General features: G+C 48.2%; 1 protein-coding gene across 6 annotated transcripts; it reads left to right on the forward strand.

Annotated features, from left to right (window-relative positions):
• Positions 1-1,103: 1,103 nt before the first annotated feature.
• LOC144591701 (zinc-binding protein A33-like) lies at positions 1,104-19,995 on the forward strand. Of its 6 annotated transcripts, none has more exons than XM_078395734.1 (8): positions 1,104-1,248; positions 3,677-3,969; positions 6,464-6,988; positions 7,081-7,176; positions 7,671-7,904; positions 8,597-8,619; positions 8,718-8,833; positions 16,900-19,995. In XM_078395734.1, the coding sequence occupies exons 3-8, from the start codon at positions 6,578-6,580 to the stop codon at positions 17,430-17,432; spliced, it is 1,413 nt and encodes a 470-aa protein (XP_078251860.1). In that variant the 5' UTR covers positions 1,104-1,248; positions 3,677-3,969; positions 6,464-6,577; the 3' UTR covers positions 17,433-19,995. The 6 variants fall into 6 exon arrangements, with proteins under 6 accessions (XP_078251860.1, XP_078251859.1, XP_078251862.1 ...); XM_078395733.1 differs by having other exon boundaries at positions 3,677-3,739; XM_078395736.1 differs by lacking the exon at positions 1,104-1,248 and adding an exon at positions 1,696-1,718 and having other exon boundaries at positions 3,677-3,739.
• The last annotated feature ends 1,001 nt before the right edge of the window (positions 19,996-20,996 follow it).

The raw sequence follows: 20,996 nt of genomic DNA on the forward strand, positions 1-20,996 counted from the left end.
ATGGAGATGATGTTTCCACCAGTGGGAGAGTCTAGGTCTAGAGGTCAGATAGAAAAAGTTTTTTTAGGTACGTGAAGAGGAAAAAAATAGTCAAGGCAAATGTGGGTCCCTTGAAGACAGAAGCAGGGGAATTTATTATGGGGAACAAAGAAATGGCAGACGAGTTAAACCGTTACTTTGGATGTCTTCACTGAGGAAGATACACACAATCTCCCAAATGTTCTAGGGGCCGGAGAACCTAGGGTGATGTATCTCTAAATCTAAATGTCCTAATTCTGTTCCTATCACTTGTGACCCGCTGAGTTACTCCAGCACTTTGTGTCCTTTTGAACATAATATTTTCGAGTGCAGCCTCACCAATGAGTTGGACATAGTGAGTGCTGTGGTCTTTGCAGATCGGACACTGAAACATGTGAAGCTCCCACTGTCAGTCCAGGCGTAGGTTGGGTGACCAAGTCAAGGGCTCCCAGGAGAATTTTTAATGAATGAACACGTTTAAACACGGCTGTTTGTCTATCCCTTTTCACTGAACAGAATGATTTAGAAATAAACACAACTGTTTTGTTGAATGGCACTGTGGATAACTTCCTGGAACTTCACTTCTGTAACTTATGTTCATCCCCATGACCAAAGCTTCAAAGAGTTGCCAATCTTTAAAGCCGGGATGAGACTGGGGGAACGGGGGCCCTTGTCACGTGCGGAGGGCAGGACAATGGGAGCGCCCTGAGTTACGTCACTCTGCTGTCACGTGCCGTGGGTGGGTGGTCGGATGAGCCTGTTGTCACGTGCCGGGGGGGAAAGGGGTGTGGACGGAGACAACTGTTGTTGAATGGAGATTTGGTGTGACGTGTCGGGGGCGGGGTGTCATGTGTCGGGGCGGGTTGAATGGAGATCTGGTGTCACGTGTCGGGGGCTAGTGAATGGGGTCTGCTGTCACGTGTCGGGGGAAAGGGGTCTGGTGTCTCGTGTCGGGGGCGGGGGAAAGGGGTCTGGTGTCTCGTGTCGGGGGCGGGTGAAATGGGGTTTGGTGTCACTTATCGGGGCGGGGAATGGGGGTTTGGTGTCACGTTTCGGGGCGGGAGAATGAAGCTCTGGTGTCATGTGCCGGGGGCGGTTGAATGAGGTCTGGTGTCACGTGTCCGGGGCGGGTGAATGGCGACCTTGTGTCACGTCTCGGGGGCGGAATAGCGGCGCCGGCCAGTGACGTGAGGTTGGGCGCGAAACCGGGCGGGCGCCGGAGCAGAGGGGGTGAGTAACAATGGCGACCGGAGATGGGGGACAGGGGGGCAACGGCGGGGCCCGTCTCCATGGAGACGCGGCCTGGTCCCAACCTGGAGAGGGAAGAGGGAGGAAAAAGGGGAAGGGCGGGTTATGGGGGAGGGAGGTGTTTGGGGAGGAGAAGTGACGGGGGAAATGAGGAGGGGTGGTGAGGGGTGGGAGGCGAAGGGAAAGGGGATGGGGAAGGAGGGCAGGCAGAAGAGGAGAGGTTGAGGGGAGGGGGACAAGATGGGATACATTGATAAATAGACAATAGGTGCAGGAGGAGGCCATTCGGCCCTTCGAGCCAGGACCGCATTCAATGTGGTCATGGCTGATCATCCACAATCAGTGCCCATGTTCCTGCCTTCTCCCCATATCCCTTGGTTCCACGAGCCCCTAGAGCTCTATCTAACTCTCTCTTGGATATATCCGGTGAATCCACAGAATCACAACTCTGGGTGAAAAGTTTTTCGTCATCTCAGTTCTAAATGGCCGACCCCTTATTCTTAAACTGTGTGTGGCCCCTGGTTCTGGACTGCCCCAACACCGGGAACATGTTTCCTGCATCTAGGGTGTCCAATCCCTTCATAATTTTATGTGTTTCTATAAGATCCCCGCTCATCCTTCTAAATCCAAGTGAATACAAGCCCTGCAGCTCCATTCTTTCATCATATGACAGTCCCGCCATCCCGGGAATTAACCTCGTGAACCTGCGCTGCACTCCCTCAATAGGAAGACAGCTCGTTCCACGTACCTACCACCCTTTGTATTAAAAAAGTGACCCCTCATGTTCCTGTGAAATCTTTCCCCCGTCTCACCTTAAACCTATGTCCTCTGGTTCTTGATTCCCCGACTCTGAGTAAAAGACTCTGTGCCTCTACCCTAGCTATTCACTTCAGGATCGTATACATCATCATAAGGTGACCCCTCATCCTCCTGCGCTCCAAGGAATAAAGTCCGAGCCTGTTCAACCTCTCCCTATTGCTCTGGCCCTCAAGTCCTGGCAACATCTTTGTAAAACTTCTCTGTAATCTTTCCAGTTTAACGACATGTATACATGAATGACACACAACATTCTACAAGAAGGACTGCGAGAAAGCGAGACTTTTATTCTGCAAATCCTGCAGGGGCATTGTAAATGTTCGTGCCAGCCCCAAACTGTGGTCCCAAATCGCCCCTTCCAGTTTTTAATCGTGTGATTTTTCTATTAACACAAGTTTTGCTAGGAATGCAACTATCACATTACGGCAGGAATGTATATTTTAATTTAGTTTGTTAATATAAACTGCAGATTCTGTTTCTAATATTGCAGCCATTTCAATGACAATTTTAATGTTCTTTTAAATATTTTTGTGGGTTTTGTTTGAATTATTCATTGGATGCAAATGACACAAAACAGACATCTAAAGAGGTGTCTCGACCCAAAACATCACCCATTCCTTCCATCCGGAGATGCCGCCTGTCCCGCTGAGTTACTCCAGCAATTTGTGTCTATGTTTGGTTTAAACCACCATTCGCAGTTCCTTCCCACACACAAACAGACCATTCGGCCCAATCAAACATTTCTGGTCTTCATGCTCCAGGCAAGCTTCCTCCTCAGTTTAAAACTATCGGCATTACCCCCTTTTTTCTTTTTCCCTCGGGTGGCACAGTGGCCTAGATGGTAGAGCCGCTGCCCCACTGCGCCAGATACCAGGGTTTCCATCCTGACCTCGGGTACTGTCCGTGTGGAGTTTGCACATTCTCCCTGTGACTGCGTGGGTTTCCTCCGGGTGCTCCGGTTTCCTCCCATATCCCAAAGACGTGTGGGTTCGTAGGATTATTGGCCTCGGTAAAAATTGTAAATTGTCCCTAGTGATTAGCTGGATGATGCTGGCTGCCTTTCCCAGGAACAGGAGAAATCTTCCTTCGAAATCTCACCTAAAAAAGAAATCAGAGCAAATGGAGCAGCAACAAAGCAGAAGCAACAGGGCAGCGCAGTGACACAAGTAGTGCTGCTGTCTCCTAGTTCTGGTGAGCGGGTTCCATCCTGACCTCGGGCGCTGCCCGTGTGGTTCACGCCTTCTCCCTGTGACCGTGTAGGATTCCTTCCACGTCCACAATACACACTGGTTCTATAGTCAATCGGCGACTGCAAATTATCCCTGTGAAAGTGGGTGGTGGGCGGATGAATGGGAATTAAAGGGCACGTGAGAAGGAAAAGGCAGCAGGGAATTGTATTGGGGGAAGAGGTTTGATGGGTTATAAGATTCACTCTCTGCACTCGTCCTCCCCGCCCTCCCGAAACCTCACAAAATTCCCTCTCCATCCGGATAAAGACTCCGGGAGACATGTTCTCCCCCGGTCCCGGGGCCGCGCTGCCCGAGTCTCCCCCCGATCCCCGGGGACTCTCTGATTCTCTGTTTCTTCCCCCCAGTCTCCGTCACCCTGGATGTGGAAACAGCGGGTCCGCGGCTCGAGGTGTCTGGATCGGTAGAGGGTGAGATGGACTGAGACCCGGAGGAGCCTCCCTGACACTGGGAAGAGGTTTACAGTTAGTGCGTGTGTGCTGGGATCGGAGGGATTCACATCGGGGAGACATTACGTGGAGGTGGCGGGGAGTCGGGGCTGGAGTCTGGGAGTCGCCGCAGAGTCTGTGGAGAGGAAGAGACCGGTCACACTGACCTCGGAGACTGGAGTCTGGAGTATCTAGCGGGGGCTGGGTGACAGGTTTGATGCACTCACCTCCCCTCCATCCCGTCTCCCCGCCCGTCCCATCCCCGGGAGGGTGGGAGTTTATCTCAGTTACGAGTCCGGGACAGTTTCATTTTACGACGCGGACACCAAGTCCCAAATCCACACCTTCACTGGGAATAAATTCACGGGGAAACTTTATCCTTTCTTCGAGACTTATTGGGATGAAAACAACTGGCTAAGAATCTGCTCCGGTTCCGCTCCGGGTGTGTAAAAGGGTCGGGTCCTGGGAGCGTCTGGAGCAGGGCTCAGGGGCTGTGGGGCAGAAACCCGGTGGACAATAGCTCCCATTTGGCGCTGAATGGCTCCCATTTAATCCCCAAATTCCTCGTTGTAAAACCCCAGTGAGCGCGGAAATAAAACCAGGGGGAATGTAAATGTGGGAAGAGTGAAATAAACAGCAAGTGGAATCAGAGCTGTCGATCCGTTCATTTCAACGCGTTAACTGCATCCGTCAACGGAACAGAAATACTTTTTTTGTAATTCTGTGTCTTGTTGCTTTTATTTTTGTATGGCTTTAAGGTAATTCGCATATCACTGTACCTGAATTGGTGCACGTGACAAAAAAATACATTTGAAACCTATATCTCTAAAACTTACTGAAGCTGATAACTAAGTTAGAGAATTGAATGCTTTTAAACCAGCTCTTGTTCACACCTTATCTTTTTTCTGATTATCGTGTAATCAGGATCTGTGATGCGGTCTGCCAGCCTGATTTCCTCCTCACTTACACCTCAATCATCCCATCTAACATCTTCAGACTTTAAACTCAAAGCTTGTCAACGACTGATTGCTGAAGATAGACACAAAAGCTGGAGTAACTCAGCGGGACCGGCAGCATCTCTGGAGAGAAGGAATGGGTGATGTTTCGTGTCGAGACCCTTCTTCAGACTCAATCTTCGGTTTAAACCAGCATCTGCAGTTCCTTCCAACGCAAGGGTCGATTCTGACCGTTTGAAGATGGGTCTTGACACGAAACGTCACCCATTCCTTCTCTCCAGAGATGCTGTTTGTCCCGCTGAGTTACTCCAGCATTTTGTGTCTGTCTTCGGTTTAAACCAGCACCTGCAGTTCCTTCCTACACATACCGACTGATTACTGTTCACTTCAGCTTTGATGGCAACCGGTATTATGGAAGCAAGACCCCATGGCGCTGATGGCGGCGGCAACCCGAGACCCGCTGTTGCCGCGGCTCCTCATCCCCCTCCTCCACCCTCTCCCCCTCATCCCCCTCCCTCTCCGCCGGGCCTGCAGCGGCGGCCCCGACCCCGCCCGGCAGCGGCTCCACAAGGAGAGAGGCGGCCATGGAGGCCCGGAGTGGAGGAGGAGAGAGAAATGGAGAGGTGAGGGAGAGGAGGAGAGAGAAATGGAGGGGTGAGGGGAAGGAGAGGGATGAGGGGAAGGAGAGGGATGAGGGAGAGGTGGAGAGGAAGAGAGGGAGGAGGAGGTGCAGGGAGAGGATGAGAGGGAGAGGAGGAGTGAGGGGGAGGTGGAGCAAGAGGAGGAGGGGTGATTCGGAGGTATCCTCTTTGTTCAGGAAACGGGGCTTCAACTCCACTCCACGTTGTTGTCCAGCCTCACTTACCCCCTCTGGCAGCTTGTTCCAGACACCCACGACCTTCTGTGTGAAAATGTTGTTCTTCAGTTTCTGATTGAATCTTGCACCTCTCACCACAAACCTGTGTCCTCTAGTTCTCGATTCCACTGCTCCGGGTAACAGTGTGCATTCACCCTGTCTATTCACCACTTGATCTTATGCACTTCAGCCTCCTGCGCTCCAATGAATAAATCCTTCCCTGCCCAACCTCTCCTTTTCGCTCTGAGCCTCAAATCCTGGCACCATCTTCGTGAATCCACTCTGCAGTTGTTTCCAGCATTTTATCCTGCCTTACACTGTCCCAAGCGCTACTCTCCGCTTCCGTCTATATTCAGGACAGTTTAATGTGTAACTGACCCCTCCCTGTGGTAGAGAGCGGGGGAACCCTCCATAGTTTCCGCGGGTGGATTTGTCTCCTTCCTTTAAAATGGTCGTAACGATGGTGACCCTCGGGTGCTCTGGCCGGCGCTCCTCGTCCCAGAGGAAGGCAGACATTGATGGTGAAACTCACCAGCGTCTTCAGTGCACCTGCACAACCTTTGGCCGTCTGAGGAGAAGACTGTTTGAAGATCAGGACACAATTCGCAAGTCCTCAATCATTTTGTCACACACCTTCTGTCTTTTCATCTCTGGCCTTTGTCCAACCGTCTGACTATCAACTCCCTCTCCCCCCTCAACTGTGTCAACCTATTGCCAGCCAGGCTTTGTCCTGCCCCCTTCCTCCCATCGTTATTCCATCTCCCACCCCCCACAATCAGTCTGAAGAAGGGACCCGACCCGAAACATCTGCTGTCCATGTTCTCCAGATGTGCTGCTTGACTCACTGACTTACTCCAGCACTTTGTACTTTTATTTGTAACCCTGCATCTGCAGTTCCTTGTTTCTGCATCTTCACGTTGAACACTTGCAGCGGAACTACATTAATTCCTCTAGACGGCAGCGTGCGCAGTGGACCTGCGTTTTGAACCAGGAAGTGGCAGAGTGAAAATGGCTTCAAAAGACAGGTTCGAGAGTTTAACCGAGGAGGTAGTTTGTCCCATCTGCCTGGATTTCTTCATCGATCCGGTGTCACTGGAGTGTGGACACAACTTCTGCCGCTCCTGTATCACACAGAGTTGGGAATGTGAAGGGAGAAACTGCTGCCCGGAATGTAGAGAGGTGTTTGCAGACCGCACCCTCAGGGTTAGTTGGGCCTTGGCGAGACTGGCTGAGAAAGCTCGAACACTGAGCCTGAATCGGACAGAGAAGGAAAGTACACTTCACTGCGAGGAACATCAGGAAGAACTGAAGCTGTTTTGTGAAACTGACAAGAAGCTGATCTGCCTGGTTTGTGCAGCTAGGCGGGAACACAAGTCTCACACCTTCATGCTGGATAAAGAAGCTGTTGAAAACTACAAGGTAAAAGCAAACCGGTTTTGATCGCATCATTGTTTAATTCCGTTTTTATTGTCTAACGCTTTTTATTCTCCGATTTTCAAACACAATCACAGGGTCAGGTTAAAGCTTCCATCCAGTCTCTCACAAAAGATAAATCAGGGATCCAGCAAATGGAGCAGCAACAGAAAGAGAAGATTTCTGGAGTTCTGGTGAGCCTTTTAAGTTTCCATTTCCCGATCTTGTGCAGGTTTGATCCCTGTGACGCGTGTAATAACAGGGCAGCGCAGTGACACAAGTAGTGCTGCTGTCTCCCAGTTCTGGTGAGCGGGTTCGATCCTGACCTCGGGCGCTGCCCGTGTGGTTCACGCCTTCTCCCTGTGACCGCGTCGGATTCCTTCCATGTCCCCAATACACGCTGGTTCAATGGTCAATGGGCGACGGTAAAATTATTCCGAGGAAAGCGGATGGTGGGCGGATAAATAGGAATTAAAGGGCACATGAAAAGGAATAGGCAGCAGGGAATTGTATTGAGGGTAAAGGATTGATGGGTTATAAGATTACCCTCTCGACATTTCAGAAGCATTTAGACAAAGAATTGAACTGGCAAAGCAAACAAAATTGCACAGGACAAATGTTACGGTCAAGGTGGTGTGGAAACACAATCAGTGACATGAAATATTGATCTTCACCTTTCATTTCACAGGAACAGTCACACAACCTTCAGTCCAAGATCACATCCCAGTTTGCTGAACTACACCAGATTCTCACTGAGAAAGAGCAGCGCGTACAGGCAGATATCCGGGAGGAAGAGAAGAGGATTCTGAATAGAATGAAGAAAAATCTTGGAAAGATCGAAGAGAATTTAAAATCTATTCAGGAGGAACTCTTTAAGTTGCAGCAGCAGATGGATCAAAAGGACAGTGTGGTGTTTCTGAAGGTGAGGGGTGACACTCCAGTTTGGCGAAGTGAAAGTGCACAGTCACAAAATGGTGGGGGATATTTGTGAAATAAATGCTGCATTTGCCAGTAATTGAGAACTGGGTAAATGCTCCGTCTGTTTCAGAGTTGTGCTGCTGTTGTTCCCAAACTAAATGGCCTCCCGCATAATCTGTGGGATCTCAGCACTGCCTGCGGTCTCCTTGGGATGAGTTACTGTGATCCTGTCACTGAGTTAGCGAATGTTTAATATTTCCCCGAAAAGATGGAAAATCTCCAGGACTCAAAAGATCATGTGGAAAGTTTGTCCTATGTTCCTCTTTAGTGGGAAAGAATTACGCGGCGTTAAACCGATCTGTTGAAGGCTTGCTCTCGGATACACTTCTTCAAGCCCTTTGATTTACCCACCTTAACATGCCTTGAGGTCGCCAGCACTTAAGGGGACCTATCCTATCCTATCCTAATTATCCCTTTGCTCTTAAAGGAACCTATTCTCCCCATAGTTATTATTTTGCTATTAATACACTTGTAGAATCTCTAGGGCAATATCCAATATTTGTCTCTGTGACGATGACAATAAATGCTGGGCAATGGAACATTTCTGGGGCTTGTTGTGATTTGTGTGAAACTCCTGCTGTCGGGATGTGGATGTCCCGTCTCAGTCTGCTCAGATTTGTGTTTTATTTCTTGCAGGAGGAAGCTGGGAGGAAGAAGAGGTAGGACATGCTCTTGACTGAAACACTGCATGTTTGTGTGTAAAAGCTCAAAGAATTTGTTGATGCTCAGTTTATAACCAGCTGCTAAATATTTGCAGGGTTAGTGATGAAGATAAAGCATTCACAGTGACAGACGGGGCCTTGTCGATTGAAAAATTCCATCAGCATTTTTTGATGAACACGCTGTGGAGAGAAACATCTGCCATTAAGCGAGGTAAAACCTGTCCAGTTTCCCCTCTTCTTGTTTATAACGCCTTTTCGTAACACAGATGCAAACATTGCCGAGAGAGATTATATTCGCCTCTAACACTTCCTATGGCAGCTAGCTCTCTGCCACCCAGTGCCTGAAAACATTGAAAACTTTAGACTTTCCCTTCACAACTTAAACCGATGCCCTCGAAGTTTAGAAAACTGCATCTCCTACTCCTCAGTCCGTTGGCCCAGTTCATTATGACCAGTTTAATCTTAGACCTTCTTCGCTCTCCACGATGTCTCATGAATTTTAGTCTCATCCACAAACCTGCTAGCCATGCCACCCACATACACATCATTTATCTAATCATTTGTATGAATAGGGACCAACAGTGGATTCAGCATTGAGCATTGTGGTGCACCACTTGCGACAGGCCTCCAGTCTGAAAAACAACTCTCTACCTCCACCCTCTGTCTCCCACCTTCAGGCCACATGTTTACCCATTGGCTAACTACCCTGGATTCCATATGTTCCAGCCTTCCTGATCAGCCTACCATGGAGTTCGCTGCTATCAAATTGCTAATCAGACCTCCAACATTCACATCCAAGCCTTAGAAATATAACATAAACAGCAGTGAGCATCTGAAATGTTCTGCCCTGGGAGGTAGTGATAGGTCAGATTATTGGAATAGGCAAAGTGAACACAGATGGATATTTGAAGGATCGAGAAATTGGCGGTTATGGACACATTGTATAGAACAGGAATTGGTGCCATCGTAGATCAGTCAGGATCACATTGAATGGCGGAGTCGGCCTGAGGAGTGGAGCCTACTCCTCCTGCTATTTTCTTGTGATCTTTAGTTTTTTTCATACCTACAGCATGATAAACCTTACACAGAGTTGAATGCCGCAAAGATTGACAATACTTGTCCCTGGGACAATGATTTTGCTGTGCGGGGTGAGATTGGGGAGACTAGGCCTGTGTACTCGAGCGTTTGGGTGTATTAGAGGGGATCTCAGTGAAACACAGAGTCCTTACAGGGCTCACTGGGCTGGATGCAGGGAGGATGGTTCCCCTGTCAGAGGGGTTTGGAGAGCGGGCACTCTCTCAGAATGAGGGCCGCACCGTGTAGGACAGAGATAAGGAGACATTACTACACGCAGAGACTGGGGAACGACCCTGCACCGGTGGCTGTGGAGACTCAGTCATTCAGTGCCCTTGGAGCTGAGAACCGTGGTTGTACATTACAGAGTCTGGCCCTTCGGCCCATCGTGTCCATGACCATCTTTTCCCCAGCTATACTAATCGATTTGCCCACATTCCACCGGCATTCTTCTCCACCTCACCTATTTAAATACCTCCAATATATTGATTTATATCTCACTCCACCACCTCCTCTGTAGCATGTTCCAGATATCACCCACTCTCAGTGTAAATCTATGTACTAAACCTCTCGTTTGTTTGTTTGTTCCTGATCTACAGCCAAAACGGTACACGATAGCATGACGATTTTAAGCCCACCTTACTCACCGTCATCCCTTTGGTGCTAATGGAAGAAGTTTCATTGAAATCGGTGTTATATTTTTTAAGTTATTCACATTTTAAGGTTTAAATCTATCTCCTAGGGACGTTGGGGGGAGGGAGGGAGGGGGGGCGGAGTGAGTGAGGGGGGAGGAGGGGGAGGAGGAGGAGGGGGAGGGGGGAGGGGGGAGGAGGGAGGAGGGGGAGAGGTGGGGAGGAGAGGGTGCTGCACCAATGCAGGAGAGGTTTGGGCCCAATGGATCCACTTGGTCTAGTAAAACCTAAATCTCAGATATACTTTAAAATACTTTGCTCTCAATATAAACCTGCACTCTCGTGATTTGATATCCCTGCATGCGAATAAGGTTTAGATAATTAACCTGCATCCTGCTGCAGACTTTGACAACCTTCCCTACTATCCACAATTTTTGCTTCCTCCCGAAACTTACTAATCGCACCTCCCACATTCACATCCAAGCCATGATCATATAACATAAACAGCAAAGGGAACTCGAAGTAAAAGAGCCATTAGGAGGCAGTGATCTCAATATGATAAGTTTTACTCTAAAAATTGAGCGGGAGAAGGGAAAATCGGAAGTGTCAGTATTACAGTATAGCAAAGGGGCATGAGGCAGGAGCTGGCCAGAATTCACTGGAAGGAGGCCCTAGCAGGGAAGACGGTGGAACAGCAATGGCAGGTATTCCTGGGAATAATGCAGAAGTTGCAGGATCAATTTATCCCAAAGAGGAGGAAAGATTCTAAGGGGAGTAAGAGGCACCCGTGGCTGACAAGGGAAGTCAAGGACAGCATAAAAATAAAAGAGAAGAAGTACAACAAAGCAAAGAAGAGTGGGAAGCCAGAGGATTGGGACTCTTTTGAGGAGCAACAGAACTAAGAAGGCAATATGGGGAGAAAAGATGGGGTATGAGGGTAGAAACATAGAAACATAGAAAATAGATGCAGGAGGAGGCCATTCGGCCCTTCGAGCCTGCACCGCCATTCAATATGATCATGGCTGATCATCTAACTCAGTATCCTGTACCTGCCTTCTCTCCATACCCCCTGATCCCTTTAGGCATAAAAGCCACATCTAACTCCCTCTTAAATATAGCCAATGAACAGGCCTCAACTACCCTCTGTGGCAGAGAATTCCACTGATTCACCACTCTCTGTGTGAAAAAAAAATGTTCTCATCTCGGTCCTAAAAGACCTCCTTATCCTTAAACTGTGACCCCTTGTTCTGGACTTCCCCAACATCGGGAACAATCTTCCTGCATCTAGCCTGTCCAACCCCTTAAGAATTTTGTAAGTTTCTATAATATCCCCCCTCAATCTTCTAAATTCCAGCGAGTAGAAGCCGAGTCTATCCAGTCTTTCTTCATATGAAAGTCCTGCCATCCCAGGAATCAACCTGGTGAACCTTCTCTGTGCTCCCTCTATGGCAAGAATGTCTTTTGTCAGATTAGGAGACCAAAACTGTACGCAATACTCCAGGTGTGGTCTCACCAATGCCCTGTACATCTGCAGCAGAACCTCCTTGCTCCTGTACTCAAATCCCCTCGCTATGAATGCCAACATACCATTTGCTTTCTTCACTGCCTGCTGCACCTGCATGCCTACTTTCAATGACTGGTGTACCACGACACCCAGGTCTCGTTGCATCTCCCCTTTTCCTAATCGGCCACCATTCAGTTAATAGTCTGCTTTCCTGTTCTTGCCACCAAAGTGGATAACCTCACATTTATCCACATTATACTGCATCTGCCATGCATTTGCCCACTCACCTAACCTATTCAAGTCACCCTGCAGCCTCCTAGCATCCACCTCACAGCTAACACTGCCCCCCAGCTTCGTGTCATCCGCAAACTTGGAGATGTTGCATTCAATTCCCTCGTCCAAATCATTAATATATATTGTAAATAGCTGGGGTCCCCGCACTGAGCCTTGCGGTACCCCACTAGTCACTGCCTGCCATTCTGAAAAGGACCCGTTTATTCCTACTCTTTGCTTCCTGTCTGCCAGCCAGTTCTCTATCCACATCAATACTGAACCCACAATACCGTGTGCTTTAAGTTTGCATACTAATCTCTTATGTGGGACATTGTCGAAAGCCTTCTGGAAGTCCAGATATAACACATCCACTGGTTCTCCCTTATCCACTCTACTAGTTACATCCTCGAAAAATTCTATAAGATTCGTCAGGCATGATTTGCCTTTCATAAATCCATGTGGACCTTGTCCAATGATTTCACCACTTTCCAAATGTGCTGCTATCCCATCTTTAATAACTGACACTAGCATTTTCCCCACGACCGACGTTAGACTAACTGGTCTGTAATTCCCCGTTTTCTCCCTCCCTTTTTGAAAAGTGGGGTTACATTATCTACCCTCCAATCCTCAGAATCTAAAGAGTTTTGAAAAATTATCACTAATGCATCCACTATTTCTGGGGCTACCTCCTTAAGCACTCTGTGATGCAGCCTATCTGGCCCTGGGGATTTATTGGCCTTTAATCCATTCAATTTACCTAACATCACTTCCCGACTAACCTGGATTTCACTCAGCTCCTCCATCTCATTTGACCCCCGGTCCTCTGCTATTTCCGGCAGATTATTTATGTCTTCCTTAGTGAAGACAGAACCAAAGTAGTTATTCAATTGGTCTGCCATGTCCTTGTTCCCCATGATCAATTCACCTGTTTCTGACTGCAAGGGACCTACATTTGTTTTAACTAATCTTTTTCTCTTCACATATCTATAAAAGCTTTTGCAGTCAGTTTTTATGTTCCCTGCCAGTTTTCTTTCATAATCTATTTTCCCTTTCCTAATTAAGCCCTTTGTCCTCCTCTGCTGGACTCTGAATTTCTCCCAGTCCTCTGGTAGGCTGCTTTTTCTTGCTAATTTGTATGATTCATCTTTTGTTTTGATACTATCCCTAATTTCCCTTGTTAGCCATAGATGCACTACCTTCCCTGATTTATTCTTTTGCCAAACTGGAATGAACAATTGTTGTAGTTCATCCATGCGGTCTTTAAATGCCTTCCATTGCATATCCACCATCAACCCTTTAAGAATCAATTGCCAGTCTATCTTGGCCAATTCACGTCTCATACCCTCAAAGTTACCTTTCTTTAAGTTCAGAACCGTTGTTTCTGAATTAACTATGTCACTCTCCATCCTAATGAAGAACTCGACCATATTATGGTCACTTGCCCAAGGGGCCACGCACATCAAGACTGCTAACTAACCCTTCCTGATTACTCAATACCCAGTCTAGAATAGCCTGCTCTCTCGTTGGTTCCTCTACATGTTGGTTTAGAAAACTATCCCGCATACATTCCAAGAAATCCTCTTCCTCAACACCTCTGCCAATTTGATTCACCCAATCTATATGTAGATTGAAGTCACCCATTATAACTGTTTTACCTTTGTTGCACGCATTTCTAATTTCCTGTTTGATGCCATCCCCAACTCTACTACTACTGTTAGGTGGCCTGTACACAACTCCCACTAGCGTTTTCTGCCCCTTAGTGTTTCGCAGCTCTACCCATATAGATTCCACATCCTCCAAGCTAATGTCCTTCCTTTCTATTGCGTTAATCTCCTCTCTAACCAGCAACGCTACCGCACCTCCTTTTCCTTTCTGTCTATCCCTCCTGAATATTGAATATCCCTGGATGTTCAGCTCCCAGCCTTGGTCACCCTGGAGCCATGTCTCCGTAATCCCAACTATATCATATTCATTAATAACTATCTGCACATTCAACTCATTCACCTTATTACGAATACTCCTTGCATTGAGGCACAAAGCCTTCAGGCTTGTCTTTACAACACTCTTACCCCTTATACAATTATGTTGAAAAGTGGCCCTTTTTGATTTTTGCCCTGGATTTGTCTGCCTGCCACTTTTACTTTTCACCTTGCTATCTATTGCTTCTACCCTCATTTTACACCCCTCTGTCTCTCTGCTCATGCTCCCATCCCCCTGCCACATTAGTTTAATTCCTCCCCGACAGTACTAGCAAACACTCCCCCAAGGACATTGGTTCCATTCCAGCTCGGGTGCAGACCATCCTGTTTGTACTGGTCCCACCTCCCCCAGAACTGGTTCCAATGTCCTAGCAATTTGAATCCCTCACCCTTGCACCATTTTTCAAGCCACATATTTATCTGAAATATCCTCCTATTTCTACTCTGACTAGCACGTGGCACTTGTAGTAATCCAGAGATTATTACCTTTGAGGTCCTACTTTTAAGTTTATCTCCTAGCTCCCTAAATTCACCTTGTAAGACCTCATCCCGTTTTTAATCTATATCTTTGTTGCCAATGTGCACCACGACAACTGGCTGTTCACCCTCCCCCTCCAGAATGTTCTGCAGCCGCTCAGAGACATCCCTGACCCTTGCACCAGGGAGGCAACATACCAACCTGGAGGCTCGTTTGCGGCAGCAGAAATCGTTTGCGGCCGCAGAAACACCTATCTATTCTCCTTACAATTGAATCCCCTATTACTATAGCCCTTCCACTCTTTTTCCTCCCCTCCTTTGCCGCAGAGCCACCCACGGTGCCATGAACTTGGCTGCTGCTGCCTTCCCCAGATGAGCCATCTCCCCCCACAGTATCTAAAATGGTATATCTGTCTAGGAGGGAGATGACCACAGGGGACTCCTGCACTACCTGCCTACTGCTACGCTGGCTAGTGGCCACCCGTTCCCTTTCTGTCCGCTTAACCTTTACCTGCGGTGTGGTCAACTCACTGTACCTGCTATTCACGACCTTCTCAGCATCGTGGATGCTCCAGTATGAATCCAACAGCAGCTCCAACCGTTCAATGCGGTCTGCCAGGAGCTGCAGCTGGACACACTTCCTGAACACGTAGTCATCAGGGACACCGACAATATCCCTGATCTCCCACATGTTGCAGGATGAGCACTCCACTCCACGGTAAACTAGCCAATAATATATAGGAGGATAGTAAAAGATTTTTTAGGTATGTAAAGAGGAAAAAAATAGTCAAGGCAAATGTGCGTCCCTTGAAGATAGAAGCAGGGGAATTTATTATGGGGAACAAGAAAATGGCAGACTAGTTGAAACGGTACTATGGATCTGTCTTCACTAAGGAAGACACAAGCAATCTCCCAGATGTTCTAGTGGCAACAGATCCTAGGGTGACGGAGGAACGGAAGGAAATTCACATTAGGCAGGAAATGGTGTTGGGTAGACTGATGGGACTGAAGGCTGATAAATCCCCAGGGCCTGATGGTCTGCATTCCAGGGTAGTTAAGGAGGTGGCGCAAGAAATTGTGGGCGCATTGGTGATCATTTTCCAATGTTCTACAGATTCACGATCAGTTCCTGTGGATTGGAGGGTAGCTAATGTTGTCCCACTTTTTAAGATAGGAGGGAGAGAGAAAACGGGAAATTATAGACCAGTTAGTCTTACATGAGTGGCGGGGAAGATGCTGGAGTCAATTATAAAAGACGAAATTGCGGAGCATTTGGATAGTAGTAACAGGATCGTTCCGAGTCAGCATGGATTTACAAAGGGGAAATCATGCTTGACTAATCTTCTGGAATTCTTTGAGGATGTAACTAGGAAAATTGACAGGGGGAGCCGGTGGATGTGGTGTACCTCGACTTTCAGAAAGCCTTCGACAAGGTTCCACATAGGAGATTAGTGGGCAAAATTAGATTTTTAGATTTAGAGATACAGCGCGGAAACAGGCCCTTCGGCACACCGGGTCCGCGCCGCCCAGCGATCCCCGCACGTTAACACTATCCTACACACATTAGGGACATTTAAAAAAAAACATTTACCCAGTCAATTAACCTACATACCTGTACGTCTTTGGAGGGTGGGAGTAAACCGAAGATCTCGGAGAAAAGCCACGCAGGTCACGGGGAGAACGTACAAACTCCGTACAGACGCCGCCCGTCGTCAGGATCGAACCTGAGTCTCCGGCGCTGCATTCGCTGTAAGGCGGCAACTCTACCGCTGCGCCACCGTGCGGCGCATGAGCACATGGTATTCTGTCCAACACCCGATCATTCATACTCTGCTTCCTTCCATGGTCCAAGCCACCCCTCCCTCTCTCTCACCCTCCACTCCAAGAAACAGGGGCAGGTCATCTGGCCCCTCGTGTCTGCCCCCTTCACTGTGATCATGACGACCCCACCACTCACCTCTACCTCCTCTTTAACAACCTCAAATTACCGCTAACTTCAATATCCTCTTGGTCCGATCTGCCTCCATATATGAGTAGCCCCCCCCCCCCTTCGTTTCTCCACCACCGCAATCTCGCAATCCCCCTCACTCTCCGCACTCGTCCTCCCCGTCCACCCTCCCCCACCTCATGAAATTCCCTTGCTATCCCCGGATAAAAACTCCGGGAGAGATGTCTGTTGTGCACCCGATGTGGTTGTGGGTGAAACCCCAGGCAGGGTTTGAGTTGTCCGCCCGCCTGTGCCTGAGGCCGAGCGGCCTCTCCCCCGGTCCCGGGGCCGCGCTGCCCGAGTCTCCCCCCGACCCCCGGGGACTCTCTGATTCTCTGCTTCTCCCCCCAGTCTCCGTCACCCTGGATGTGGAAACAGCGCATCCGTGGCTCGAGGTGTCTGAGGATCGGAAGAGGGTGAGACGGACCCGGACCCGGAGGAGTCTCCCTGACACCGGGAAGAGGTTTACAGACAATCCATGTGTGCTGGGATCGGAGGGATTCACATCGGGGAGACATTACTGGGAGGTGGAGGTGGCGGGGAGTCGGGGCTGGAGTCTGGGAGTCGCCGCAGAGTCTGTGGAGATGAAGGGACGTGTCACACCGACCCCGGAGACTGGAGTCTGGAGCATCGGGCGGTGGGATGACGAGTTTCTTGCATTCACCTCCCCTCCATCCCGTCTCCCCGCCCGTCCCATCCCCGGGAGGGTGGGAGTTTATCTCAGTTACGAGTCCGGGACAGTTTCATTTTACAACGCGGGCACCAAGTCCCATCTCCACACCTTCACTGGGAATAAATTCACGGGGAAACTTTATCCTTTCTTCTGGCCTTGGGATGAAGACCACTGGCTGAGAATCTGCTCCGGTTCCGCTCCGGGTGTGTAAAAGGGTCGGGTCCCGGGACCGGCGTCAGGAGCGGGGCTCAGGGGCTGTGGGGCAGAAACCCGGTGGACAACAGGTCGGCGCTGAACGGTTCCCATTTAATCCCCAAATTCCGCGTCGTAAAAACCCCAGTGAACGCGGAAATAAAACCAGGGGGAATGTAAATGTGGGAAGAGAGAAATAAACAGCAAGTGGAATCAGAGCTGTCGATCCGTTCATTTCAACGCGTTAACTGCGTCACTTCTTGGTCCCGCCACTAGATGGCAGCAACGCCACGCTGTGCGACCACAGACCAGCTGTAACTTTGAGAATTAACTTTGACAATTGCAGAAACAGCGGGAATCTGATTTAATAAGTGACTTTTGTCACCTGCTACCATACCTGCGACCCAAACCACATGCATGGCTTAAAATGTGGAATAAAAGCAGAAATTGCCCCAAATACTCAGCAGGTCAGGCAGCATCTGCAAGGTGAAATAGACCTTACATTTCAATAGACAATAGGTGCAGGAGTAGGCCATTCTGCCCCTCGAGCCAGCACCGCCATTCAATGTGATCATGGCTGATCATTCTCAATCAGTACCCCGTTCCTGCGTTCTCCCCATACTGGAGAACTGGCCTCCACTGCCTTCTGAGGCAGAGAATTCCACAGATTTACAACTCTCTGAGTGAAAAAGGTTCTTCCTCATCTCCGTTCTAAATGGCCTACCCCTTATTCTTAAACTGTGCCCCCTGGTTCGGGACTCCCACAACATTGGGAACATGTTTCCTGCCTCTAGCGTGTCCAGTCCCTTAATAATCTTACATGTTTCAATAAGATCCCCTCTCATCCTTCTAAATTCCAGTGTATACAAACCTAGTCGCTCCAGTCTTTCAACATACGGCACTCCCACCATTCCGGGAATTAACCTGGTGAACCTATGCTGCACGCCCTCAATAGCAAGAATGTCCTTCCTCAAATTTGGTGACCAAAACTGCACACAGTACTCCAGGTGCGGTATCACTAGGGCCCTGTACAACTGTAGAAGGACATCTTTGCTCCTATAGTCAACTCCTCTTGTCATAAAGGCCAACATGCCATTAGCTTTCTTCACTGCCTGCTGTATCTGCATGCTAAGTTTAAATGTCTGATGAACAAGGACACCCAGATGTCTTTGTACTTCCCCATTTCTTAACTCAGATAATAATCTGCCTTCCTGTTCTTACCACCAAAGTGGATAGCCCCACATTTATCCACATTAAACTGCATCTGCCATGCATCTGCCCACTCACACAACATGTCCAAGTCACCCTGCATCCTCATAGCATCCTCCTCACAGTTCACACTACCACCTAGCTTTGTGTCATCCGCAAATTTGCTAATGTTACTTTTAATCCCTTTATCTAAATCATTAATGTATATTGTAAATAACTGCGGTCCCAGCACCGAGCCTTGCGGTACCCCACTAGTCACTGCCTGCCATTCTGAAAGGGACCCATTTATCCCTACTCTTTGTTTCCTGTCTGCCAACCAATTTTCTATCCATGTCAGCACCCTACCCCCAATACCATGAGCTCGAATCTTGCCCACTAATCTCCTCTGTGGGACCTTATCAAAGGCTTTCTGAAAGTCCAGCTACACTACATCCACTGGCTCTCCCTTGTTCATTTTCCTAGTTACATCCTCAAAAAATTCCAGAAGATTATTCAAGCATGATTTCCCCTTCGTAAATCCATGTTGACTCGGAACGATCCTGTTACTGCAATCCAAATGTTTTTCAGATCTGATACTGATGACAAATGATGATCAACCTGAGTCATTAACTCTGTTTCTCTCTCTACAGATGCTAACCGTCCAGCTGAGTATTTCTCGGATTTTATTTTTGATTTTCAGCATCTCCCTATTCCTTCTCTCCAGAGATGCTGCCTGACCTGCCGAGTTACTCCGGCACTTTGTGTCTATCCGTCCAAACCTTTCCTGTCTGTGTGTCTGCCCGAATTTCTTTTCATTATTGTCCATTTGGGAATGCTTGTGCCTCTGATGGATATTAGGGGGCCGTCTGTACGGAGTACGTTTGTTCTCCCCGTAACCTGCGTGGGTTATCACCGGATGCTCGGGTTTCCATCCACACTCCAAAGACGTGCAGGTTGTAGGTTAATTGGCTTCGGTAAAATTGTAAATTGTCCCTACTATGTGTGGGATGGTGCTGGTGTGCGGGGATCGGTGGTTAGTGCGGATTCGGTGGGCCGAAGGGCCTGTTTCTGTGCTATAAAGTGGAAAATAATAAAGAGGATGAAGATTGGACTTTTTTGCTTTCCATCACAGTGAGGAATGTGGGGAATCCGCTGTAGTGGATGTTTATGTTAACTTCTATGTAATTCTGTGTCCTGTTGCTTTTTTTTGGTCTGGCTATATGGTAATTCACATTTCACTGTACCTTAATTGGTACATGTGACAATAAAAGACCTTTGACTCTAAAACTTACTGAAGCTTACTTGGGGAATTTAATGCTTTTAAACTAGCTCTTGTTCAAACATCTTTTTTTCTGATTATTGTGTAATGAGGATATGTGATGCCGTCTGCCAGCCTGATTCTCTCCTCACTTACACCTCAATCATCCCCTCTAACATCTTCAGACTTTAAACTCAAAGCTTGTCAACGACTGATTGCTGAAGATAGACACAAAAGCTGGAGTAACTCAGCGGGTCAGGCAGCATCTCTGGAGAGAAGGAATGGGTGACGTTTCGGGTCGAGACCCTTCTTCAGACTCTGATTTACGGTTTAAACCAGCATCTGCAGTTCCCTTCTTCACACAGATCCATTCTGACCGACTGATTACCGTTCACTTCAGATTTGATGGCAACCGGTATTATGGAAGCAAGACTCTTGCAGGGCCTCGAGTAAACAAAGCTCTGTTGTTCTGCGAAACCGATATTCATGATTGCCCCAAGCCTACATACAGCCCTTTACTAATGGGTAGCCTTAATTCTGGGCTGTAAAAATCTCTTGTAACTGGAACGTATCATGTCGTCCTGAAGTTTTCAGTTGGGTTTATTGTCATGTGTACTGAGGTACAGTGAAAAGCTTTTTTTGCTTGCTATCCGGTCAGTAGAAAGACAATACATGATTACAATTGAGCCATTTACAGTGTATAGATACATGATAAGGGAATAATGTTTAGCACAAGGTAACGCCATCAAAGTCTGATCAAAGATATCCTAAGTGTGTACAGATACAGATACAGGATAAAGGGAATAACGTTTATGGCAAGATAAAGTCTAGTAAAGTCTGATTAAAGATAGTCCGAGTTACAGTTCTAAGTATTTAACATAGAGCATAGAACAGTACAGCACAGGAACAGACCCTTTCATCATCATCATTTACCCAGCCAATTAACCTACATACCTGTACATCTTTGGAGTGTGGGAGGAAACCGAAGATCTCGGAGAAAACCCACGCAGGTCACGGGGAGAACGTACAAACTCCTTACAGTGCAGCACCCGTAGTCAGGATCGAACCTGAGTCTCCGGCGCTGCATTGGCTGTAAAGCAGCAACTCTACCGCTGCGCTACCGTGCCGCCCTTTGTT

This window comes from Rhinoraja longicauda, unplaced genomic scaffold, assembly GCF_053455715.1.
Source record: "Rhinoraja longicauda isolate Sanriku21f unplaced genomic scaffold, sRhiLon1.1 Scf001481, whole genome shotgun sequence".
NCBI classification, from domain to species: Eukaryota; Metazoa; Chordata; class Chondrichthyes; order Rajiformes; family Arhynchobatidae; genus Rhinoraja; species Rhinoraja longicauda.

Coding starts and splice junctions, on each gene's coding strand:
- LOC144591701 (XM_078395734.1), top strand. CDS start 6,578: ATGGCTTCAAAAGACAGGTTCGAGAGTTTAACCGAGGAGGTAGTTTGT. Junction 6,989..7,080: donor AAGCTGTTGAAAACTACAAG/GTAAAAGCAAAC, acceptor ACACAATCACAG/GGTCAGGTTAAAGCTTCCAT. Junction 7,905..8,596: donor ACAGTGTGGTGTTTCTGAAG/GTGAGGGGTGAC, acceptor TATTTCTTGCAG/GAGGAAGCTGGGAGGAAGAA.